Below are 26,227 nucleotides of genomic sequence, written 5' to 3'. Positions count from 1 at the left end.
AGTCTGGGAAATGTCAGCTAAATACAAGTGGAACCGATGGTTTAGCATAAGTAGTTAATATGCATATCAAGGGACCATTTTAGATGAAGTGGCCTGTTAACACCCCTTCAATCATAGGGAGGAAAGGAAGGCAGAAGTGGGGGCGGGAGGAAGCAGTGGGGGAGGGCATAGGGTTGAGTAGTTGGGTTATAGATTGTTGTACTAAATCAGTAATCCAGTGTGTCTATTCAGTCCATGATTTCTAGTGTCTAGCAGAGATGAATTTAAGCTCCCAGGCTTGTTTTTGAAAATGTTGTACAGGTTTCCTTTGAGGATGAGATCTGATAAGTCAGATATAGAGTGATCACTGTGAAAAGTTTCAGAGTAGCAGCCGTGTTAGTCTGTATCCACAGAAAGAAAAGGAGGACTTGTGGCACCTTAAAGACTAACAAATTTATTTGAGCATAAGCTTTTGTGAGCTACAGCTTATGCTTAAATAAATTTGTTAGTTTCTAAGGTGCCACATGTCGTCCTTTTCTTTTTGTGAAAACTGTTCACCCACAAGTGTTGTGGTGTTTTTGTCTTTTATCATTGTCCTGTGTGAGTTCATTCGAGAGTGTAGTGATTGTCTAGTTTCACCCACATAGTTGCTACTAAATGCTATAGGGGTATTTAGTGCACTGGATGAAGTACACCACATCTTGTGATAGGCATTGTAGTACTTCTGGATCTTGAAAGGGGTGGGGGGTGGGGTTTGATCATTCTATCAGTGGAGCTATGTCTACAGGTTTTGCATCTGTTGTTCTGGCAGGGTCTGATGCCACTTGGAGTTGGTGTGTCCTGGGTCTGGGGAGCTTGCTTCTGATAAGCTTGGAGAGGTTCAGAAGTTGTTTAAAGCCCAGAAGAGGGGGTTCAGGAAAGATTTCTTTCAGGATGGGGTCCCCTTGAGTATGAATTGTAGTTGTTTAATACCCTGTATGGGTTCCAGTGTGGGTCGGAGGGGGGGTTATTTCTGTATTGAAGCTTTTCACAAAATGATTCCTCTATGAGCTTGTCTACACTGCCACTTACAGTGCTGAAACTTGCAGCGCTCAGGGGGGTGAAAAGGGGTTGGAGGCTTTGCCAGCTTTCACCCAGACCACACCACACGATCCATTGTCTACAGCCAAGCTCTACAATACAACCGCATTTGCTCCAACCCCTCAGACAGAGACAAACACCTACAAGATCTCTCCCAAGCATTCTTACAACTACAGTTACCCACCTGCTGAAGTGAAGAAACAGGTTGACAGAGCCAGAAGAGTACCCAGAAGTCACCTACTACAGGATAGGCCCAACAAAGAAAATAACAGAACGCCACTAGCCATCACCTTCAGCCCCCAACTAAAACCTCTCCAACGCATCATCAAGGATCTACAACCTATCCTGAAGGACGATCCATCACTCTCACAGATCTTGGGAGACAGGCCAGTCCTTGCTTACAGACAGCCCCGCAACCTGAAGCAAATACTCACCAGCAACCACACACCACACAACAGAACCACTAACCCAGGAACTTATCCTTGTAACAAAGCCCGTTGCCAACTGTGTCCACATATCTATTCAGGGGACACCATCATAGGGACTAATCACATCAGCCACACTATCAGAGGCTCGTTCACCTGCACATCTACCAATGTGATATATGCCATCATGTGCCAGCAATGCCCCTCTGCCATGTACATTGGCCACACTGGACAGTCTCTACGTAAAAGAATAAATGGACACAAATCAGACTTCAAGAATTATAACATTCAAAAACCAGTCGGAGAACACTTCAATCTCTTTGGTCACTCGATTACAGACCTAAAAGTGGCAATTCTTCAACAAAAGAACTTCAAAAACAGACTCCAGTGAGAGACTGCTGAATTGGAATTAATTTGCAAATTGGATACAATTAACTTAGGCTTGAATAAAGACTGGGAGTGGATGTGTCATTACACAAAGTAAAACTATTTCCCCATGTTTATTCCGCCCACCCTCCGCTGTTCCTCAGACGTTCTTGTCCACTGCTAGAAATGGCCCACCTTGATTATCACTACAAAAGGTTGTTCCTCCTCCTCCCCCCACCCCCCGCTCTCCTGCTGGTAATATCTCACCTTACCTGATCACTCTCATTACAGTAAAAAGAAAAGGAGTACTTGTGGCACCTTAGAGACTAACAGATTTCTCTAAGGTGCCACAAGTACTCCTTTTCTTTTTGCGAATACAGACTAACATGGCTGCTACTCTGAAACCTCTCATTTGTGTGTATGGTAACACCCATTGTTTCATGTTCTCTGTGTATATAAATCTCCCCACTGTATTTTCCTCTGAATGTATCCGATGAAGTGAGCTGTAGCTCACGAAAGCTTATGCTGAAATACATTTGCTAGTCTCTAAGGTGCCACAAGTCCTCCTTTTCTTTTTATAATATGTGCTAACTACTTATGCTAAACAATCTGTTCCACCTTGCATTTAACTGAGACACTCAAAATACCTTTCCCAGACCTGAAGAAGAGCTTTGTGTGGCTTGAAAGCTTGTCTCTCTCACCAACAGAAGTTGATCCAATAAAAGATATTACTTCACCCATGTTGTGTCCTGTTACTTTTGTGACTTCTCCTCTCTCTTAGGGCAGGTCTACCCTATGGGGCTTAGTTGATCTAAGTCATGCAACTCCAAAATAGTCTACGTAGCTTAGGTCGACCTTTGGCAGTGTCTACACCTCACTGGGTCAATGGGGAGAAACTCTCCCATCGACTTACCTTATGCTTCTCATTCCGGTGGAGTTCTGGAGTTGAAGGGAAATCGATCTGCGGTCGATTTAGCAGGTCTTTACTAGACCCGCTAAATCGACCCCTGGTGGATCGATTGGCACACCGTCAATCCCTTGTAAGTGTAGGTATGCCCTAAATGTCCCACCTTATTAGCAGGTGTGGGAATCCAGGAGGGATCTACAGGTCAGTTGTTGCTGCATCTTTAGGCCAGGAATGGCTCATAAGATTTCACCATGAATATAATATAAATGAAGTGGGAGTATCCCTCTGGCACAGGGATCCAGGGCCTGTGACAAGACAGGTCTTGAGGAAAGGAATCCTAGAAAGAGGATTGAGTTTGAGTTCATATAGAGTTATTTTGAAATTATCGTTTTGGTAATAAACCAGACTCCGGAAGGGGAATGACTTTTACTCTGTAATGCGTATGTAGCTCTTATTTGGAGCTGGGATGGGACCCCATCAGTTTGCATGTAATACCAGAATAGTAGTAATTGACAAATGAGTCACTGATAGCAATTATGTCACATAGATTTAAGAAACCTGGGACTGGACACTGCCTTTTTTCTGTTTTACTTGGTCATTACTTAATCTCCAAATGAATTCTTATTAATGCTTGAGTAGTTTCACTGCCTCTAGCCAAATCTGTTGTAGCCAGCGGTTCTTATGCATGTGAAGTGGTAGCAGCTGTATTGTGTCTTTTCATTACCCATGTAAATTGGTGAAGTCCTCGCCTATTTCCAGGCAAGAGCTACATACTTGTGTAATCAGAAAGTGTCTTGATGCTAAGAGATGATAAAGAGTGTAAAAATCACACACCCACCAATCCCTCACTTCGTCGTGGTAATTTTAAACCTTTTTGAAAATATAGTTTGCCCAGTCACGTTAAGTGAAACTATCCCAAACCACTAAAAGATACCAGTAAGTAATCGTAATTGTTTTAATATAATTCCAAGAGATTTTTCTCTTCTGAGTATAGTCTTTCATACACTCATTGAATTGACTGTTTCCCAATCATAATGTTGTTGTGATAGTTTTTTAAACTATGGAAACCAAATGTACTTCATTGGTATACTTAATAAAAGGAGCTGGTTTAACACATGAATTTAGTGGCTGAAAAAGTGAATTTTACTGTGAAATAGATTTTTAAAGACTTACATTTGTGTCTCCAAAGCAGGCCCTTCAGAAACTTCAGAAATTGATGAAAAAATTGCTCTTGCAAAGAAGTACACAGGTATTTTTTCAATTCTGTATCGCTCAGCAACATTTTCTTGCAGCAGTGTTGGTATTTGGATGTCTGAGTGCTGATTCTCAAGATGCTGGAGTTCTGTGTTTGGTATGAGACAAGTAAGATCTCATATCTAAATTTTCAAAAGGGACAAGTGTTTTTGTGTGCTAGAATTTTTGGGTGCCGAATTTAAAATACAATAAAAGGGGACCCTGTCTTTTTCAGAGGTGCTCTGCCTTCTTAATCTACTCTCTTAACATCGGGCCCTTTTAAGACCAATTCTGAGGCATCAAAAATTACTAGCAATTCTTGAAAAATTAAGCCTTGTTTCCATTGCAGTTTGGTGTGTAAAATTATGCTATTAATAAACATTTTAATAACCCTCTTTGCATGCCACATTTCAAACTTGATTCTTTTTAAAAGTATTATGGGTTAGGACGTTGGAGTGGGGAAGAAAGCATGGGGGGGAAGCAGTTTAATGGGAAAAGTGTTTGTGGTTGGTTAGGGAAGATGTTTTTCGCAGAATTTGAAAATCTGGTGAAATTGTGTTGCCTAAACTCCCCCACCCCCACAAAATCAGCAGTTGGTGTGTGTGTGTGTATTATGCCCATTTACAAACATTAGAAAAAGCTAATTTGCACCTCAAGAAAGACACTTCTGTATAAAGGTCAGACTGCTTTTGCTTTAATGAATTTTTCAGATTCAGAAATTGAGATGCATTTTTTCAGTTCATGTGGATTTTAGATATTTATAGTTTTGAACTTGCCTTATTAAAATACTTATTTTGAATATTTAATGTTAGCACAGGTTACTCTGTATTTTTATTATGGTATATTTTACTTTATATTTATCTAAGGAAGCCACCAGGGTTCCGATTGCAGTGAAGGAACAGATGTGGAAATACCGGTAGAAGGTTAGAGATATGAAACTTTTTTCATAAACATGAATTAACAGCATTGAAAAGAGAATTTCATTTTTTAAATAAATATTTGAAAACAATGAAACTTCAGTACATTGAAACTGTAGATTATCTCCTCAACCATTCTCCTTGTGAATGGATGGCTGGTTTTGTTGTTTCTTCTCCCCCCCCGGCCCCCCCCCCCCCCCCCGACCGTGAATGACTTATTGTGATGGGAGTGATCATTCTTTTAAATTATTAATTGCATTTGTCAGGTGCCCATCACCATAATATCTAAAAACTATTACATGAATTCAGAAATATGATCCTCCAACCAGTTTTATTCCATCCCAAATCATAAACTCATGGGTTTTGTGGGCAAGTTATGATGGCAACAGTACTCACTGTTACAATCCTTACTATTTGACTTTCAAAGGTGCCTATCACATAGTGTGTAGATGGCATTGCGTAAATTTAGAAGTGCATTAGGTCCCTCAAAAAAGAATAAAGTTCTCTGCTCTTCCGATCTGCATTAATAAAACCATGTGCCTAGGAGGAAATAATCTGGGTGCATTGCTTCCCCAAGCAAGTGTCATGACCACTTTGACACTTAATTGTTAAGAGAGAACTAGAAGAAAGAAATGAGTGTTACAGGGCAACCTGAAAGGGATAAGACGGAGGCTCAGCCTTATCTTTGGCAGTACTGAACTCCACAACCACAGACCCTCCACTAAGAATGCCTGATTTAGGCCTCTACTAGTTTAAACCTGAGCTCTATTTCCATGTCGTTCTTAAATCTGTTTTCTCTTTTGTTAAATGAGAACTATTGAATTGAAAGTTGCACCCTTTTTTGCTAAGAACTCAAAACCTATCCATGCTTCAAGTTAAGTTAGTATGTTTAAAAAAAGATGCTGGGGCAATTCAGAAAATTACAAGCAATTAAGTTAAGCCTTACTTTACTGCTAGGACATTTTTTTTGTGATTTAAAAGGAGTAAAAGAAATGGCTAGATTGACATACGATATGGACAAGCTAGGATGGTTTATATGAAGGAAAATCCTGCATCTGTAATCTATTAAAATTATTTATGTGCCCACAAATTAGTGCCTAAGGGAGAAGAATCAGTTGATGATTGGATTTTCGAAAAGCCTTTGACAAAGTTCCTTATGAGAAACTATTAAGGAAACTAAGGGCAGACAAGGTTTAGTGAATGGACAACACAATAGCAATTGCACATCAGAGGGAATAATTTAAACTATGTATTACTGAGCTCTAAATTGATTGAAACCACTCCGAAAGAACTTGCCGCATCATTATCCTGCTTTAAATGTGCAGCGTGGGTAAAATAAACATGTTAGGACATATAAAGAATGGTAGACAAAATAGTAGTGAAAATATTCTAGTGTTATATAAAAGATAGTATGCCTTCATCTAAAATATTGTATTGAGTTGTCCTACTGTTTTGGAAAAGATGATACAGCATATACTGAAGACATCTAGAGGGGTGCCGAAAATCATTACAGAGCTAGAGAGATGTTTGTATGAAGAGAGATTGAAAAGGTTGGGACTAATTAGTATATTGAAGAGACAAAAAAATTAATGCTATATTAAAAAATGCCTGGTATATGAGAGTTAAATTTACCCTTGAAAACAAGTAGAGGGAGGCAGTGAGTGAAACTGAATGGTAACCTATTTAAAATAGAAAAGATGATTTAAAAAAAAAAATTATATACGCACACAATGGAACACCTGGAACTTATTGCAACAAAGTTATCATTGAGGTCAAGAGGTGCTTAGAGGTCAAAAAGAGTTCTCTTTTATACTGGTAATATCTACAAGTTAGATAAGACTTGCTTCAGGGAATAAGCCAACCACTGATATGGTTTAAGAAGAAATTACGGTACTCTTCTGGGCATACTATTTCGTAACTGTCCACTATGTGACTTCGTGCATGTTCCTCTAAAGGATGTCAGACACTGGATACTGGACTAGATGGACTGCTTGTCTGATCTTCTGTGGCTAAAGGACCAGGACATCATAATCCTCTTTGTGCTTTGAGTTTACCAGTTACCTGTGTTACACTCGTTCCGTTTAATTCACGAGTAATACAGTTTTTCTGAACCAGGTGATAGATTTGACATAGGTGAAATGTGCTTTATTTAATGTGTTACAGTAGCTGTTGCTGATGACTGATATAAAGTGAAAAGCAATGATGAAGGGAGAGTGCTCCCTACTGACCATCGAACAAAACAATTTACTATGCTTCTAGCTTAGAGATCTCAAAGACAGTGTTCATCCAGGTGTACAAACACAGTGCCTTTTAACTAGAGAATTTGCATAAATCTTAACAGTTTCAAACAAGAATCAGCTTCCTTTTTAAAAAAAATTTTATCCAGTGTATATGTTTTTCCCCACTCTATACTGTTAAGGCAAATCCTGTTCACTATACTGATGCATGTTGCCCCACTGAAGTCAGTTTGACCCCCATCTCCATCATTTTGCACTGTTAACATTGTAATCTGTAATGAAAATTATTTTAGCACAACCAGAGGAAGTCTGCCATGAATGACGACAGAAAATATATAATCTATTAGGGCACAAAGCCTTTGTTTACATTTTTAAGTAATCCTTCAAGACAATGAGGAATTATTTATGATTATATGAATCCTATTAAGCCAAGAATAAGAAATTTCCTACACTGCTGCATATGAAATTTAGCAAATATAATCCTTACCTCCTTACCTTTGTCTAGAAATGCTTAAAGGCTGTGGTAAAGTGTCTCTGTTCTTGGGGTTTTTTTAATTCACAGTGTGCAACAAACATATTAATATGCCATTAGGCTTCTGTGACAAGTGGCAGTGTGAATGCTAAATTGCTGAACGCTTGGGTAAAAGTACTTTATAGTGCATATGCCATTCTGAAGTTCTTTTGTGATCTGTTTTTGTTCTCAGATTCTTCTCAGCATGCCCCTTCTGAGACAAGTGAGGACCCTGAAGTTGAGGTCACCATTGAAGGTTAGTTTTTCCAACTCCTGCGTTCCAATCTTTTTGGGTTCTCTTGGTAACAAAAGCCTTTCACAATTGTCTGGCTGAGTATGCATGATGTTTTCTTTCACCCACTGCCTAGAGTAGAATAAATTTGATCACCAGTCAGCATTGACTAGAGTCTGAAATGAGAACTACCACTTAAGCACACTTACTCCAAGAAGTTCAGTAAAAACACAACATACCAAAAACATAGTGATTAAATCTTGTTGTTTTTTTCTAGCATTAATAGTACAAAATATTCATTACTCTAATTGTAAGGTAAAATATAAGACTCTGAAGAACATATTCATTCTTAAAAAAAGAAAAGGCATTTTATTAACACATTTTAGACACGTACAAATTCCTAGTTGAGACAAGCTTGTGGAAAGGACTCGTGGGTTGCATGTACAAGTACTGTAACTGAAGCTTTAAACTAATTGTCTGATGCTGATTAAAAATCTATTGGCAAGATAACAGCTGTTTTGGCCTCTGATTTGTAATAAGTGTGTACAGTGATGTAGCTGCAGTGAAAGTACTGTAGTGACACTAAAGCAATTAAATGTTGGGGTTTTTTTGTACTAGAAGACTGGTTGGAAGTCCTCTGCCATACAAGTAAAAACACACTGAAAAGTTGGCTCCTATCATACAGCCAAAGAGAGACAACGAGTGGCTACAAATTAAAATATACACTGTGCTTTCCAAATGGAATACGCTCAAGACATCCTGGGGAAAATGCTGTCTCAAGCATGAGACAGGCTTCAGTTTTCTTTTTCTAATTATCGAGTTCTCTTATCTAGGATTGTAAATATTACAAAGGTGAAAGGATTTTTTTTATAACAACATGAAGAAAAAAAGTCAAGTTCTGGCATAGTTTTGGATTTGTTTATTGGTGTGCTAAACCTCTTTCATCAGAGCAGAAAGACCATCAATTGCTTTCCTTAACTGCATTTTCTGTCCGTTAGGTGAATTTGGCCTCAGGAGCATAACTAGGCTCTGGAGAAGGGAGCCTTATAGCACAGAAGTGAGAGAGTCAAAGGGTCTTATTTCCTGCTTGCTGCAACTATACCCATGAAACTACTGGAATTAAAAACTTCAGAACAACCCCTGATATTTTGAGCTCTTGTTAAATGAAACTTATTTATGTCTCACAGGGTTGTACTGGTTTGAAGCGCTATTTCTGTGGAGCTCTTCAGCTCTGCAGGGACAAATGTACCATAAGAGGCTGTAGAGCTTACTTTCATGCTTTAGTTCTGTGTGGGCCCTACGTTTAGATAATGCATTTCAAGACTTAGGCCTGATCTACACTGAAAAGTTATATTGGCATGGCTCCATTGGCCAGGGTGTGAAAAAACACATCCTTGACTAACATAAGCATAACATAACATAATAACATAACATCTGCTGACAAACTCCTAGTGTAGATGCAGCTATGTCGACAGAAAAGTCTTTCCATTAACATAGCTAACGTCATTTGGGGAGATGGTGTTCCTACACTGACAGAAAAAGCTTCTTTGGGCAGTGTAAGCTGCAGCTACATTATGGGGCTATGCCAGTATAATCTATGCAGGGTAGGCATAGCTTTAGTGGATAGATTTTCTAGTTAATCAGATAAACATTTAGTAAATGTTTATTTTTGCTGTCCCATAATGACTTTTTGTGACTAAGCATATGTTCAGAACGCCACTTAGTTCTTGTTGTGTTTAACATCTTCCCCAGCAAAATGTGAAATAAATGTTGCTTATACTAAACTTTGCTACATCCTGGCACTCTTACTTTCCTAAGTAGTTTTAACACAGGCAGATACTCTCTTTAAATCTGGGATTACTCACATGACTAAGGTTGCAGATTTGGGCCCTTAATAAGGCACTGATTGATACTTCCATTAGAATTCTGAGACTCCAAAACCATGTCAACGCTGTAAAGTACGTGTCTGGATAAAACCATCAGTGAAGTGTCTCATGTTTATTTTTAAGATGATGAGGACTACTTACCACCCAACAAGAGACCGAAGAACACTGAGTCAGCAAATGAGGCTGCCAATGCTGGGAGAAGAAAAGTGAGAGAATTCAATTTTGGTAAGATACAAATTCAAGTTTCTCTTTGTCATTTGCTTCCTGAAAAACTTTCCTTCTTGATGACTCTAGATACCATCAGGTTGTGGGACTTTTGAAGAGATAAATAGAGGCATTCAGTTAACAGCCTATATTTCTTTGTAGATATATTGCTACAGTGCAAGCAGTTGTAAACCACCTGTTTTTGTTCACCTGTAAAGTGATCCTCTAACCAGAATTTGGACTAACCAAAGTTGTAGCTTTTATAAACCATTTGGAAGCCATTGTGGTAGAGAGGAGGAAACCATAACAATATAAACATTAGAAATAGGATAAAACAAAGTAGAAATCAGTTTAGCCATTTTCTCGTCTGACCTCTTGAGAGAAAATCTGAGAAAAGAGTGAGGCCGGTCACTTTCACTTTAGCTTAATGGATAATTGGAGTCCTAGTTCAGGAGCCAGTCCTAGTTAGTTTCTCTCCACACTTCAAGTTACACAACAAAGGTGTGCCAAGGGGAGCCATGCTTGGGAAAAGAAGGGAGACTCCTTCATGGTGAGTAGCCTGGCTTAGGCCTTGTCTCCATGGGAAAGTGTTTTTTTGGTTTTTTTTAACATTGTTTTTTCTGTTATAACACATACAGAGTAACTGTAGTGAAAGAGTGCATCCACATGCTTTGTTTATTCTGGCTTAAGCTACTTCCATTTTGGATCGTTGTGTCCACAGAGCACTGTGATTTTTTTGAATTAGCCACACGGTATTCTGGGCAGATACCACAGTGGGTTCTAGTGTTCAGTCTAGTGTTCTGCCATTAGGCTGTGTGCACTCTGGGATTTTTCTCATAGCACATTGTGGGATGCCTACCACAACATACTAGAGTTTGGGCTCAGACTAAATAATTTCCATGGCTCATCTGTGTCTTGTGAGGCAAGTACCATTTTCAAACCGCTATCAGACAGCGTGGAGAAAACATGCCAAGCACCACGATCCTGTCATGAATGTGAAGGAGCTGCTGCACCTCTCTGTTCGTGTTCATGGCTTTGGATGGGTTGCGAGACAGCCACAGCCACATGGGTAGAGGAGGAGTTTGAAATAAAGCTGTTACTTCTGCAGGACACTTTCCCAGAGCAGCTCCACTCAATGGAGCACCACTTCTGCACTCAGCAAACTAGCGCATACGGGCAGGACATGATAATGATGCAGAACTGGCATGACCAGCACTGGCAGCAGAACTTTGGAATGACAAAAGCTACTTTTCTAGACATCTGTGCAAAGCCTCCCCCTGGAGTTGCAGTGGTGGAACACCAACAGGGGGGGTTCCCCTTCATATTGAGAAGTGTACAGCCAAAGTCCTTTGGAAGTTCTCGGTCTCTAATTTCTACCAGTCAGTAGCTAACTACTTTGGTGTTGGCATATCAACTGTCTGGACTGTTCTCATGGAAGCGTGCACTGCTATTGACAAGGTGCTCTTGGGCCTTGTCATAAAGCTTGGCAATGCATGGGAGGTTATTGATGGATTTGCACAAATGGTGTTCCCACGTTGTATTGGGACTCATGTATCAATTCTTTGCCCCTCAGACTTCATCAGAAAAGGGTATTTGTCCGTGGTGTGCTGCAAGGCCTGGCTGATCACTATGGAAGGTTCACCGATATTAATACAGGGTAGTCTTGCAAGGTCAAAATTGCCAGGAACTGTAGAAACTCAGCCCTGTTCACTCCTCCAATGAAAAAAGGAACTTTTGCTCCCAGGACCACTATGGACATTAATGGTGTTGCGATTCCCCCTGTCATTCTGGGAAACCCAGTTTATCCTCTGCTTCCTGGGCTTCCGAAGCCTTTTACTGGACACATGGATAGGAGAAGGATGCTGTTTAACTATACCCTGAGTAGCTGCAGTATGACAGTGGAATGTGCTTTTGAAAGATGGAAGGGAAAGTGGAATTATCTTATATCCTAACAAGACTGGATGCTTGTGAGCCATATCTGCCCTGTGAGATAGGTGCTTGCTGTGTTTTGCCCAGCATCTGTGAGAGCAAGGGAGAAATCCTCATTGATGGCTGGGTGGTGGAGGTGAAGAGATTTTTCTCAATGTTGTGAGTAGCCAAAGACGGTGCTTCTAAGGTGCCACAACTTGTTGGGGAAACAGTGTCAAGGGAAACATGCTCCTACTTTGAAACCAGAGTGCAATGGATAGAAAATGAATATACTGTGACCAAATGAATGATAGGTGGGTGTGCGTGAGAGAGAGAACATTTTATTAGGAACTGATGTTTTTATTGCGGGGGGGGAGATTTCTCAACTGATTTTCTCGTGATAAATGCATCTTAGCAGAGATGTATTTGGCAAGGTCTGAGCGTATTCTTCCACGTCATCTTTTGCTTCACACAGAGACTTTTCAGATGCTCAGGGCGGTGGCATTTCATGTGGTAGGGAGGACAGAGAAAAAGTGCAAGTAGATAGTGGTCTCCATGACAACAGTAAGTTGATATTTTCTCATTTTTTGGAATGCCATTGCCATCTGCTCTTCCCAGTCTGGGGTGTGCGTGGACATTTTCCACTTTACTTCCCTTTCCTATAGGACCTCTGTATCAGTGCTGGCTGCGAGATTGGTAGATAATGGAGAATGAGTGGGGGGCAGGTTAGTAATTACATGTGTGTGTCTATAGGCAACCTTACACTGGAGCGTGTTACCCTTATGTGTGTTCCCAATAGGTAGAGGATGACTGTTCAAAGTCAGTGGGCAAACCAGGGAGCTATGCAGCGCTGTTGTTTCCTAGGATGATGCCCCCACACCCTACGCTGGTCCAGGAGAGGAAGGGAAATGCCATCTATCTTGGCAGCCCCAAAAAGGCTGCATTGGTTTGCAATGTGCATGCCAAACAGAGGGCTATCTTTGCTTTAAATTCTGTTTTTATAACTGATGCAGATCAGGAGCACTACAAAATAAGCAGACTTCAGCAGTAATTGGTTTGAAACCAAGGGGTGGTTAATACTGAAGGTCTGATTAAAATTAACCATGAATGCTTTATAATCCCTATTCGTTTTGAAATGTCTCTAGCCTAATTTTGGCAATTTACGTGATAAAATGTAAAGATAGCTGAAAGCTTTGGGGCACTGATTAAACTGTGAGCCAAAATACTTTTTCTGTGGCTTTTTCTCCTACTGTATCTGCCGTTGCAATAAACATGTGCTTTGAAATGTGTCTGGTTTTTCTTTTAACCCCTGCAATACCACCATCTTGGAGGGTGGTCGGCAACAGAGGGAGAATCACACAGGAAGGGGGATGGGACAATGAGTTGTATGTTTGGCCAGTGGTTGTGGAATTTGATACTTCAGGGAAATAAACCCTTTAGGGCTTAAAGGGAAGATGCCATTTTGAGCACACTAAAGGAAGGTTGGGGAGAGGCAGAGACTCCACGCAAAATGGCAGCATCCAGCCAGCACCTGGAACACAGTTGTTTAAGAAATCTCCTTATATAGTTGTATTGTGTTACAGTACCTAATACTTACTAGTAGTTCTTCCCTACACAGCAGTTTCAGGCTGGCTTTCTGCCTGGGTTTCTCTTGTTCCTGGGTCTCTGGCTCAGGGTTTGGCATGCCAGAGAGATCTTGGCTGTCTGGGAGAATCTCCTGGATGAAGTCCAGGGTTGCTTCAGTGCCTTTGATGGTCTCTTGGGTATTTCCAAGGCCACCCTCCCAAAACAGTCCATGTGGGTCCCACCACTAGTGGGACTAGCACCACTAGTGCTTAGAGTGGGGAGCCCCCAGCAGAGATTCCCCTGTGAATTGCTAAATCCAAACCAGATTGATTAGTGCGGGATGAGATACCAGATAATTTGAAAAAAGTTTTTGTGTGTCCGCAAGGGCATTTATCCTGAAAAAATCAGTTATTCCAAAAAAATTTGCCATGTGGACAAGGCCTTATTCTTACCTACACTGTGTATTTCACGCTTATCTTTTGACATCCAAGAAATTGCATATAAAAGTCAATTATAACCTTTAAAAATGGACTCTGAAGCTGTATTCATTTGCCAATAGGAGATTTAATATTTAAAACCAATTTTGGTATAGACTTGAAGCTGAACCCTGTATCTCATCTTACATGAGAGAATGATTTTCAGCAAAAGGAGGTGTAACGGCTAAACCTATCAGTCTGACTTTGGGCTTGTAACTGGAGAGGTCAGAAAAGTCTACTCTGCAAATAGGCAACAAAAATGCTTGCTTATTTAGTCTCTAAAAGCCAGCCAGCAGCTGGTACCATCTTCAAAAAGCCAGTCCTAAAGGTATTGAAATGATATGAAAACAAGATGCAATTTCTATCACAGAACTTAAACTGTTTAAAAATACTGCTGTTAAATCCAGTTTATCCGTACAACACACAACTGGATTTGGATAATGTCTATGTCTTGCAGTCTGCATCTTCTTTCAGAAATAGGAATTGTATGGATGACTTGCAAATCCAGCCAACATCAGGACTTTGGCAAATACTGGATTAATGAAGAGGATGGCATGATGCCTCCTGACCCATGTAGTTTTACAGATTTGCGCCAAAACAGCTTCATGTACTCGGTGTAAGCTTTATCAAGCTTTCCTAATTAAGCTTCTCATGCTCTGGATTTAAATAACTGTCAATAGCTGCTGAAAATTGACTTTACCCCTGATGGTGGTGTGAGCTGCTGACTGAAACGTCGAAGAAAAACCATTTTTGGACTAATTTTAGCCCATTTTTGTCCTTTAATTTTTTTAAACTTGGTTTAACATCTGCACAAGTTTTGGAGGTAATCTTAAACATTTTATTCTATCCTATTTCTTTGATATACATGTATATTGAGATGTAGAGTGTGTACCAGATCCCCTATATATATTGAGATATAGTGTGTGTATCACACCCCCACATGAATCTGTGTGCGTGTGAGCTCTAAAGGCATACTGTTTATTCCAGAATTCAGTAGCAAAACACTCTTTGTAAAGGCTTGCTCTCATTTGTAGTCTAACATGTCCTTCTTTTTTCCTTACAGAGAAATGGAATGCCCGAATTACAGACTTGAGAAAGCAGGTTGAAGAATTATTTGAAAGAAAATATGGTATGTGTTAACAAACTCCTTTCCAAACAATTGCCTCTAGCCCTTTGACAGCGGAAGTCTCAACTTTTTGGCATGCATCCTGTTTTTGGCTCTGGAACATGCCAGGACTGACAGCACTGAAGGGTTTAATATCATACAAGACTTAAAGCTGGAGAAAATAGCTCTTAATGAACACTTGGGCCAGGATTTTCAAAATTGGGTGCCTAAGGTTAGGCACCTAATTAAGTAACTTTATTCTTCAATCATGCAGAGCATCCTGATCTCCAATAAACTCTAATCTTAGGCATCCCCATTTGAAAGTTGTGACCTTGACTCTTACTTTTGTTAATCTTACTAGCAACAAATCAAGTCCTTACATAAAGTAATATTTAGATCTGTTACTTGGGAGGCCCTTCCTAAGATAATTATTTGCTGCTTTGCTGTTGTGGATGACAGATTGTTTTTAAAATGAAGCAACAATCATGTGATCCCTAAAAGGCGAAGGGAGTGCATGTGTCTGACTGTGAGGCTGATTGTCATGTGTTGCAGTCAGAGTCATTTCTGTGTCTGTACAAGAGAGATGACCCGCTGCATTTGTTGACAGAGGGGAAAAGGCTATTACGTTCTTTGAAATTGATATTTTTTTCTGGTACCCATCTACTGTTAAAAATGGGAGTATCTTTTTGGATGTCATTCAAAACTGGAGTCGTGACCACTTTGTCATTAAATATCCAGGGCCAGATTCTCAGCTGGCATAAATCTGCATAGCACCATTGAACTCAAGTATAATGGCTAACTAAACTGGCCTGATTTTAGTGGTGCTATACAGACATAAATCAGCTGAGAATCTGGTTTATAATACCTGGTTGTGCTATGGAGGGGAGTTGTAGTCCCAGTGACACCACCTAACTCTGAATTCAGTGGTTGCATTTAGCCTCCCTGAAAGTCTCCGATAGTTTCAGTTAGTGAAGGACAGTCGTGCAGCCATGTGTCTGAATAGATGCTTGAGTTTATGGTGCATCCTTCAAAATCTGCCACCTTATGTCCTAGAAGTGGCTGCATTGCATATCAGTGAAGGGTAAAGTGATCACATATTCAGAATCAAATTCTGTCCTCCTGTATGTATGCACATCTCCTACAGTTCAATGAGTTGTGGATGTCCAGAACTATGCCTATTCTTTGTAATATTACTCAGGATTTCTAGGTGAAAGGTGCTTTACAAATGTCAGTCATTATTATTTACTACTGACACCTTGGGTATTATCTTTTTGTATTTGGATGTAAAGTAAATGTACAAATGTATTATAGTGTAAATGCAATTCCTTAGCTGGTGAATACAGATTAATTTGAAAAATGAAAAAAATCTAGTTCTGGTAGAATTTGAATACCAAACCTTGTAAGGATCCAAATCAAGACGCTTCACTGCAGACTGTACTGCTGATTATGTCTTTGCTCTGTCTGGAGATAAGAGAATCTGCTAAACATTTTATTGATTTAAGAAAAATAAAGATTTCGACTTGTAAAAACTTACCTGTTGTTAGTTATTTATTGAAATAGCATTCTCCTTATTATGTTAAAGCTGGTTTTGGTTGATGCTTTGTTGTGATCTGACCCTTCAGAATTTTGGTGTTGTACCTTTATCTCTGTTTCCCTATGCCATTTGTAGTTTACAAACATTTCTTTCCTTCTGAAGCTGTTCCCTTGGGTTTGTGATGCTTCTCACCACTCACCCACTGATTTACTTGGCAGAGCTGTAGTATTGTAATAAAACTTCCCTAATGAAGGATTAATATAATATGTGGCAAGTTTCATGGATTGCCATGTGACTCATTCTGTGGAGATCATCTCTGAATATGCCATTTCCTAAAAATTTCTCCAGATGGATCTTTGTTACTTCATATGTATAGTGTCCCATTCCAGTTTGGGCCTATATATACTAGGGTTGAAACCATATTAGCAATAATTGTGTTCAAACTAGACTATCATTTTTATAACCTTATGCAGAATATAGGACTAATAAACAGTATTTTCAAAGTTTCCTCTTTTGTGTAACTTGCACATTGGGCTGCCTGAAATAATAATAATATGTGTCTTTCAAAACAGGACTTCAAACAATGTGTATTTAAATGCCCTTAAATACTCAATTGGCTCTTCCCCATATATAAAAAGTGATTAAGCATTTGGTGTACAGCTAACTTGATTATTTTGAACATAGCCTATGTCTGACTGGCTGCCTCCACATTGAATTATGTCACTTGAGAAAGTGCCTTGACCGCCATATACTTTCAAAAGTTATTAACGCAGCTGAGATTCCTCTGATTTGGCCTTAACTCAGATTGCCGCACTTCTAGTTAGTGGATCACTTATTGGATCTCATCCTGATTCTACTGGAATCTCTGACAAAACTCCTGTTTCCTGTAAAGGGAACAGGATCAGGCCTACAACATGCAATCTCACTACTGAGTCTTGTGCAATATCTAGGCAATATAAGGAGTTAGGGAAAGAGTTGCAGCTGGTACATGGTGCTCTGCTTTCATGAACTTAACTGTTGTTCTAAGATACTATGCTTCAGTATAGACTGTATGAAGCATGTCTTGAAATACATAGTTACAAAACCAGTTAAGTATGCAGTGTCATTGTTAACTCTAAATTTCCTTGAGAAGCCTCATGGTTTGTCTTGTAGTGCAGGTGGTATCTTAGAAGGATGGTTTCTTTGCATTACTGTCTGTACTTTCAGGGCCAAATTCTGCCCTCAGATACATCATTGAAGTCCGTGAGGTGTGTATATGGTTACCCCAGAGCAGATTTTGGTCTATTAAAAAACTTTCTCCCTAGTTAACCTTGCTTCTAATTTCATAGCTAAACCTCAAACAACAAAATACACCAAACCGCTTGGTTGGTAATACTTGGGATTAATGTTCTTTTTGTAAAGGTATACTGAGGTTAGTTTCTGCTTCTGCTACTAATGAATGAGCTATTGGCTTTTTATTTTTGAAGACTGGTTGTTTTTAAGACCACATTTTTGTTCTTGGCCTTGTAAGAAATGTGGTGTTTGCTCAGTCAATTCCTTAACTGTTGAAATAAAGTAGAACTTCATTAAGTCATTCCAAAGACTGGAAGCCCATTATGAATTACTGAATTTTTGTTACCATGTTGGCAAACTGAGAATTAATGCGTCGAAAAATTTACTTGGTTTGTAGTTGTTTTGATTATTTGATACTCTACAATGTACCAGAAAATGAAACCAAAGTAAGATGGAACTTCGCAGTAACAGGTGCAGTCTCTGCTACTACATTTTTGCTGAGAAGTGGGGAAAGATGAGCTTGCTGGGGTGAGAGAGAGAATGGGAAAAGTTCCCACTGTAAATAAAGCATAAATAGAATGTTTAGGTGGTTAGAAATTATAATAAGCATTTATTGCCTGCTTATCTGCTTGTGTTTATATTGTTCAGATTAGTGCCAAGCAAATAGGTTAGGTAAGGTGATGAGCTATGCTAATGTTTTTATTTTCCTTTTATCTTAAAGCTCAAGCTATAAAAGCAAAAGGTCCAGTGTCTATCCCATACCCACTTTTCCAGTCGCATGTAGAAGACTTGTATGTGGAAGGCCTTCCAGAAGGAATTCCCTTCAGGAGGCCATCTACCTATGGGATTCCGCGCCTTGAGAGGATACTGCTGGCCAAGGAGCGGATACGGTTTGTGATTAAGAAGTAAGGAGCTTTGCATTTATTTTCACTCTTCCTTTCTTCGTACCGTGCTCTAACCAAAATTCTTCACTATTTCTGAGAATTTCCAAATTAATTACTACCAACAGATGCTTTTGTAGTGCTAGCAAGAAGGAATCTTTTCGGTCAAACCACTAAAGCATTATTCAAGCACAGATTTGACACCACAATGTGATTGTACAAGATCCCAACTGGTGAAGAATTTTCTCTAATATCATGGGCCAGATCCTCGGGTGGTGTAATTTGGCATAACTCCATAGACTTGGGGGCTCGGCCAGTTTACACCAGCTGAGGATCTAGGTGTGAATTTCAAGTTTTTATGGATCTGTTCTTCTGTTTTTCCTATCAGAATATTGTTTCGAGTTGTCCAATGACTGGTGTGTGACATTCACCACTAATAGCTTGGTGGTTCACTTCAGACGGACGTGATAGGGCAAGTAATATAAATGAAGCTCAGATACAAGACAACTGCCATTTTGACCTGTTTAATGCTGTTAATGGAAATCTCTCCATTAACTGCCATGAGCTTTGGATCAAGCCCATAATTAGCTGAGGACGAAAATGTTTTGTTTTCATATGTTGCCTTCCCTTCAGCATTGGTGTTATATACCCTGGAAATCTGGGAAACTGTTTCACTGATGTCTGTGCAGAGCCTTTCGTGGCTGTCCACAGGAAAGTAAGATGAGGTTGTGATGAGAGCACAGACTCTGTTCTGCAACTGATTATAATCTTTGAGATCTGCCACCTTTGTCTCACTTTGGGGGGGGGGGGGAAATATCTGAACACCCTTCCTAAATTGGTCACAAGCCAAAGACCCTTAATAAAGTACAGCAGTTCTGTTACCTTTCCCTTACTTTTGTTGTGTGTAGTAACTAGAGCTGTCTGGAGAACAAGCATTCTTTATAACTGCAACTTTGGAGACTTGAAAATCTTTTTTCATTCCACATGGGAAGAAAAACAAAAAATTTAAAAAGGAACTTCCTTGCACATTTTTGCTAAATGAAATTGTATGGACTTAGATTGTAAGCCTGTTGGAGCAGAGACTTTTAGTTCTGTGTTCGGACAGTCCCTAGCACTCTGCAGTCCTGATCCAAGATTAGGGCATCTAGGTGCTACAGTAATACAAATAATAATTAATAAGATTGAAACATCTTTTTCACATCAAAAAGGTCAGTTTTTTGATTTGTCTCTTTATGCCCCTTTCTGTGATGGGGATTGGAGAGTCCACCCTGGACACCAGAAACCTTCCCATCAAAGTTTGTATGTGTCTGTGAAATGTTTTGGCTTCAACAAAACTGCATATCTCAGCAAAAAAACATGTGTCAAAAATTCTTTTGGCAAGCTGTAAGTAAGATTCTTTTGGCAAGTAAGAGCCTTCAGGGTTTGGTATTGACTATAACCAGTATGCTGGGGATACTGAATACTGTTCTGGTCCCACAGTGGTAACTAACAGTAGAATTTTCTACAGAGCTGTATGCTATAACTTCCTATAAATGCTATAAATTTGGTAAAAACATATCTGAAGGTATGTTAATGCTGAAGAATGTATATTTGTTAAAAATTTTCAGGCATGAACTTTTGAATTCAACACGAGAAGATGCACCGCTGGACAAACCAGCTGCAGGAGGTAGGACTTCTAAACTTTTGGGTTGCATAACAGCAATATGATGGAATATCTTCTATATATAGAGGCATGAGTTGTATTCACTTTGTGTCCTTCCTGTCACAACCTGTTTTTTTTAGTATAATGCACGGCAAAGATAGCGTTTGGTTTTGGAAAAAGAGTTTTTCAAAAATATAGGCTTTTTCAGCAAGTAAATGAAAAGCCTGCTTTCCTGGAAATATGTTGTGATTAGTGAGCAGTACCCCCAATATTTATTCCCCTCTCAACCTCACATCTCAGTCCACATTGAAACTGACTAAGAAAGAGAATAAATCTGACAACTAAGATGCAAAGACCCTGGCCTGTATAAAACAGTGTTTGCTTACGTTGTAAGTCTATACAACAGCTGGTCTGGAAATACTGTTGTCAAGCCAGAAAAATTAAAACTTAATACTTTTCAAATTCAGAGTTTGAAAAACTCACTAGTGGGATGGTCTGGTCTGTCAAATGATGATTTTGATATTGAAGGCGTAGATGGGCTTAAAAACCAAAACCCTTGGTAACATACCTCACCCACATTTTCACAATGGGAATGGGCAAAAAATGCTGTGTATCCATTTATGCCCTATCCGTAATTGTAAGTGTATTCACAATGAGCACGTACAGATTTGGTTCCTGACCTTCTTTGTGGTGTGCTTCGAGATCTACTGATGAAAAGCACTACATAAGAGCCAGATGATATTATTGTGTTTAGAAACTGTAACATGAGACCTAGAACAGTGCATGTATGAAACTGTAACATGAGGCCCAGAACAGTGCATGTATGAACCTGAATTTAAACCGAACCTTTTGCTCACAGGTGGTGAAGGTAAAATGAGATGTGAATGGCTAAACTGGCTGTACCACATTTTTCACTTCAAGGAACATTGTGCTTTTCAGAGTCTTACTGAGCTAACCGATGAGATGAAATAGGCCACGTAAAGAGGCTGTCATTTGATTATTAGTATGACAGGCTTTCTATCTACACAGTTGATTTTAGTGGGTAGCCCATTTTAGTGGCTAGAGAGGTATATTTATCAGAGTATGTTTGATTAAGTTGATGATGTATTTAAACTGAAGTGTGAGATTAGGCTGATATGTGCCAAAAATATATTAATGGTGATATTGGTTATCTTCATGGCTACTGGCATAAGGCAAGACTGACTTAGAGAATGTGACAATTCCTTTGTTGTAATGCAAAAGGTAATTCCTTTTACCACTTGATTATTTCTCCAATGGTAAATATTCTCAACAGGTAAAAACTCCTGCGTTTTTTGCCTCCCCTCGAATCGCATTCAAAGATACTAGAAATTTTCACTCAAAGATAAGAATGCAAGCATTTATCAACATTATAATCCATATTGATCAGTTTCTTTTCCCCCAAACCTGGAAGACAAAGAATTACTCTTATTTTTCTTTAATAATAATAATAAAAAGCATATAGCATTGTGTGAATGATAATTGGAAAATTACTTTCCTCAACATGTGTTTTGATTAAGTTGTTATCCTACCACCTGTCTCCACTTCAGGGTCAGGTTTTGCTAATTGTCTAAAGCTAGATGTTAAGAGTCTATACAAATTGTAATGTAGTTTGAAGCGATGGTAGCTCATAGAAGCCTCCTACACCCCAAAAATGCACATTGTCAACCTTGATCTGAGAGAAGGAATTGGGAATATTAGAGTTCCTGAGTCCAGAGGCGTGAGAGGCTAGGAGTAAGAATCTGCATTGGTGAAGCTTGTGTAGCGTTCTTTATGCAGCTGTGTATTAGTATTTAAAGAAAAATAAACCCTTATTTTTGTAATATTTGAACAGAAAATAAGATTTAAGGATGTCATTCCATCCTTAACCAATTGCATGAAGGTATTGTATGTCATCTGCAAAGAAAGATCACCTACTGTTGTGAACCTGTTCACCCACCGGCTTTGAGGACCAAATTCAAGGGGCTGTAGGCACAGGATACGCTAAGGATAGAGTGCAAAACATAACTGTATCCTTGCTTTTGTGATTTTAAATCCAGCCCTCTTTTGCTGTTTTACTGAAGGGTTTAATAGAAGTAATATGAAGACAAATAAGGTGTACTCAGATCTCTTGATAGCCTTATGGTTGGGGAAACTAATAACCCATGCCATGTTGTATAGTGTTAGTGAATAGCAACTGTGTGACTTGTCTTTACAATCTTGCGGTTAATCAAAATAATTAAGGAATGTTATCTTTGTTCTGTTACTGTTAATTGTAGTGAAAGAAGAGTGGTATGCCCGAATCACCAAATTAAGAAAGATGGTAGATCAACTTTTCTGTAAAAAATTTGGTAAGTACACTGCTAGTATTCCAACTTCCTTTGTGGCTTTTAATCCATAGTAGGTTGATTTCATATTAGCTATCCTTAAGAAAGCTTTATTGGATCCTTCTGAGGCATAAGTGGATGAAACTCTTGAATGAAAATTTTCCAAATGCTTGAAATCCTGACTGTTAAGCAAAAATAAATCTTTTATTGCTGTAATGTTTAGTCAAAAGGGTAAATGTTCAATAAAGTTCATCTGTAAAGTTGCCTTTTATGGTTCTGATTCCTTTTGCATTTGGATTTTTCTCTCTAGTTGTGGTAAAGCAAATACCTTATTTTTCAATGTACAGTATAATGTCAGTGGGACTGTTAGGATTAATAGCTGAGCATTTCCGGGCTTGAATTTGAATGCTGTTTCCCCAGCCTACTTAGGAACATATACAGGTCAAGAATGAAACCACTGAAAATGTGATACTGTCTGAAAATAAGTTCAAATCACTTTGAGCCCAATCCTGCTTTGACTTTTTCTCCTGTGCAAACCCATTGGCATTAATCTTCAATCTGGCACTGTTGGTGGGCTACTTACTGAACATCAGATGGGACACTATGATAATTAGTTCTCTAAACTCTGTGTCTTCAACTTGGAGTCCAGTGGGTTTGAATATTCTTTGCTATGCTAGTACCTAATGTTACTGTTTGTGATGGCCCAGAGACTTTGTGATATAGTTTTTGCTGAATCAAACTGTTTGGCTGAACTGATCGATCATTGGATTTGTTTTGTTGAATTTCTGTTGTTCTAACAGCTGAGGCCCTAGGGAGCACTGAGCCGAAGGCTGTCCCATACCAGAAATTTGAGGCACACCCCAGTGATCTCTATGTGGAGGGTCTGCCAGAGAACATTCCATTTAGGAGCCCATCCTGGTATGGAATCCCTCGGCTGGAAAAGATTATTCAAGTGGGCAACAGAATAAAATTTGTAATCAAAAGGTAGGTGAACATTTTAGTGCATAAATTGAAAAAGCAAGAGGAAAAGGCCAGGAGATTGACTGAAGCAAAAGAAAAGCTTTCAGCTTTATAATGCCATAAAGCATTCTGAGTTCTGGTACCAGGCGGACAGAAGATATTTCACATTGCAAAGAAAATTGGTGTTCGCAGTTTAGGCCATCATCTTCCTAAATATCTATATAGCAACTAGCCCATTTTGGTGACAATTTGAAATAAATAATATTAAAATCAAAACATAGATTCATAAAACAAACAAAAAAATCATTATTCAGAGACTGTATAGAACAATTTGATAACCTGCTCTCTAATTACAGGCCAGAACTACTAACCCTCAGTCCAACAGAAGTTACTCAACCAAGATCAAATACACCAGGTAGGACACATACTGTATGCAAGTTCCATCTATATATCCATATGCAGAATAAATAAATTAAATGAATTTTTCTGACCTCTCTAAGCATGAGAAAAGTGGTACCAAATATGTATAAATACAGAAGAGAAACTCTCTTTAAATGAATATATTTGTATTTGAAGGAATCTTTCATGTTTTGCTAGATAATCTTTGTAAAATATGCACGTTTACTCATGAAGAAGAAAGAGAAAAGAATACCTTATGGTAGATGATGATCCTGTTGTTTATCGCACTATTAGAAGGTATTCCAATACTATGGTGATGAGCATGGGAAAAGAACCTGCTTTACTAGATTTCTCTAGCCCCATTTACCCACCTGGGTGCAATATCTACCAAACAGCAGTGTTATGACACTGAATTTATTTGTAAAACATGTTGCTATCATCAGGTCAGAGGTACCATGTATGTGCAGATTGGTACCTGATCACTTTAATGACTTATAAAGCACAGTTTGGTTTAGTCAGAGGGCTGTATTAACAATTTTCAATCCACAGAACCACAACAAATGTTAGGTTTTACCTAAGCAGAGAATGCAGGTTGCTTTTCCCTCCAAATGTTTACAGTTCAACAGTATCCATGCCTTATCAAAGTGGGATTGAGGATTTTTCTTGGCTTTCAGGGATAAGATTTGTATGTGGAGATAGGGTAGCCCATTGAAAGCTGCAGTGCAGAGTTAGGCAGCATCTAATTTCAGTCTTGCTGCCAAAGCCCTAGCTTATTGTCCTACTGTACAACTATCTGGCAGGTTGACAAGATAACTGCAGCAATAAGTATGAACAATACCAGTGACGAAAGAAACTGCTTTAATAGCATCTTACTTCTGGAAGAATCGGCATGCAGCAATCATGCCTAATAGAGTGATCAGAATGACATGCTGATTTCCCACTGGTTATTATATCTATCATCAGCTGCTAGGAAAGACTAGTTCTGTAAATACACACACAACTTTGCCTATAGCCATATCCAGGGTACAAGTTAGACAAATACACACAGAAAAAATGTTGGTTTTGGGTTGGAACGCTAGTGCAAACCACTGGATGCATCATTCTTTCCTGGCAGTTAGTCCTAAGGCAAAACTGGAGACGGTCCTCTGTGCCGTTGTTGCTAAAGCAGACTGTGTGTGTCTCAGCACAAATACCAATTTTTTGAACAATTCAAAATGTTAGTTTTGCAGAGCAATAAATAAATGTAGTTCCTATACCAGATAGTTTAGGGGGGCAACATTTTGATTTTGTATTTAAAAAAAAATTCAAGAATTATTTTGGTTAGTAAGAATAATATGGTGCTCTTTGGCTGGATAGAAAACTTCCCCTCATGTGTGTTCAGCCCAGACAATACTCCCTTGTGCTTCTTGTGTGGTGGCACTAGAAATCTAAAAATACAGCTGTTCAGTATATTCTTTTCACTTGCCAAATTAAGGCTCCGATCGTGCAAATACTTTCTTGTATACATAAGCTTGTGGTAAATGCTTGCAGGGCTGGGGTCCATGTGAACTCTTTTAAATTAATAATTTTCACCATTTATGTTGTTTATGAACATTCTTTGTTTTCATAATTGAAGGAGTTAGAAGTAAAACAGGCCAGATAATTTGTTCATTTGAAATATGATTTTGAGCTTGTGATCCTGTGTACATATTGCTTGTTTCATGCATATGTCTTTTTAAAAAATGCTACAGTACAAGTTATCTGTCCTCAGTGGATATGATCAATAATTATGATTGCACTGTTTGCTGGGGAATAAAATGAGTATATTTAAGTACTGTATATACTCGTTCATAAGCCGAATATTTTTGGTAAAAAAGTGACACATAAAAGATCGGGAGTCGGCTTATAAATGGATTTATGCCAAAATTTGATGATTTTAAACTGAAATCATTGAATTGAATGTCTAATACATTGCCATTTTGTTTACCTGGAGCGCCTGCAGGCATGGAGTCCCTCAGCTCCCTGTGGCCGCAGTTCGCAGTTCCCAGCCAATGGGAGCTGAGGGGCTCCATGCCTAAAGACGCTCCAGGTAAACAAAATGTCCTGACCCGCCAGCGGCTTACCCTGACAGGCCGGGAGCCAAAGTTTGCAAAGCCCTGAAATATAGGGTCGGCTTATGAAAGGGTCATACAGTTTTTACTGTT

The 26,227-nt window shown here is 39.1% G+C and overlaps 1 protein-coding gene across 7 annotated transcripts in view; it reads left to right on the top strand.

Annotated features, from left to right (window-relative positions):
• The window catches only part of GTF2I (general transcription factor IIi), an 81,213-nt gene that overhangs the window by 38,033 nt on the left and 16,953 nt on the right, over nt 1-26,227 (top strand). For 3 of the 7 annotated variants that reach the window (XR_007353155.2, XM_048823982.2, XM_048823981.2), the window contains exons 10-19: nt 3,947-4,006; nt 4,857-4,913; nt 7,849-7,911; nt 9,897-9,998; nt 14,991-15,056; nt 18,560-18,743; nt 20,327-20,385; nt 22,638-22,709; nt 23,486-23,669; nt 24,002-24,060. Coding sequence is in view for 2 of the 7 variants with exons in the window: in XM_048823982.2 (XP_048679939.2) it covers nt 3,947-4,006; nt 4,857-4,913; nt 7,849-7,911; nt 9,897-9,998; nt 14,991-15,056; nt 18,560-18,743; nt 20,327-20,385; nt 22,638-22,709; nt 23,486-23,669; nt 24,002-24,060 (906 nt within the window). In the remaining 5 variants the exon portion in view is untranslated. The remainder of the gene's footprint in view (nt 1-3,946; nt 4,007-4,856; nt 4,914-7,848; nt 7,912-9,896; nt 9,999-14,990; nt 15,057-18,559; nt 18,744-20,326; nt 20,386-22,637; nt 22,710-23,485; nt 23,670-24,001; nt 24,061-26,227) is intronic. The other 4 variants (XR_012665355.1, XR_012665357.1, XR_012665358.1 and 1 more) reach the window with 4 other exon arrangements.

The sequence above is a fragment of the Caretta caretta genome, chromosome 17, assembly GCF_965140235.1.
Source record: "Caretta caretta isolate rCarCar2 chromosome 17, rCarCar1.hap1, whole genome shotgun sequence".
Classification (NCBI taxonomy): domain Eukaryota; kingdom Metazoa; phylum Chordata; order Testudines; family Cheloniidae; genus Caretta; species Caretta caretta.
This window is presented reverse-complemented; position numbering and strand designations above follow the sequence as displayed.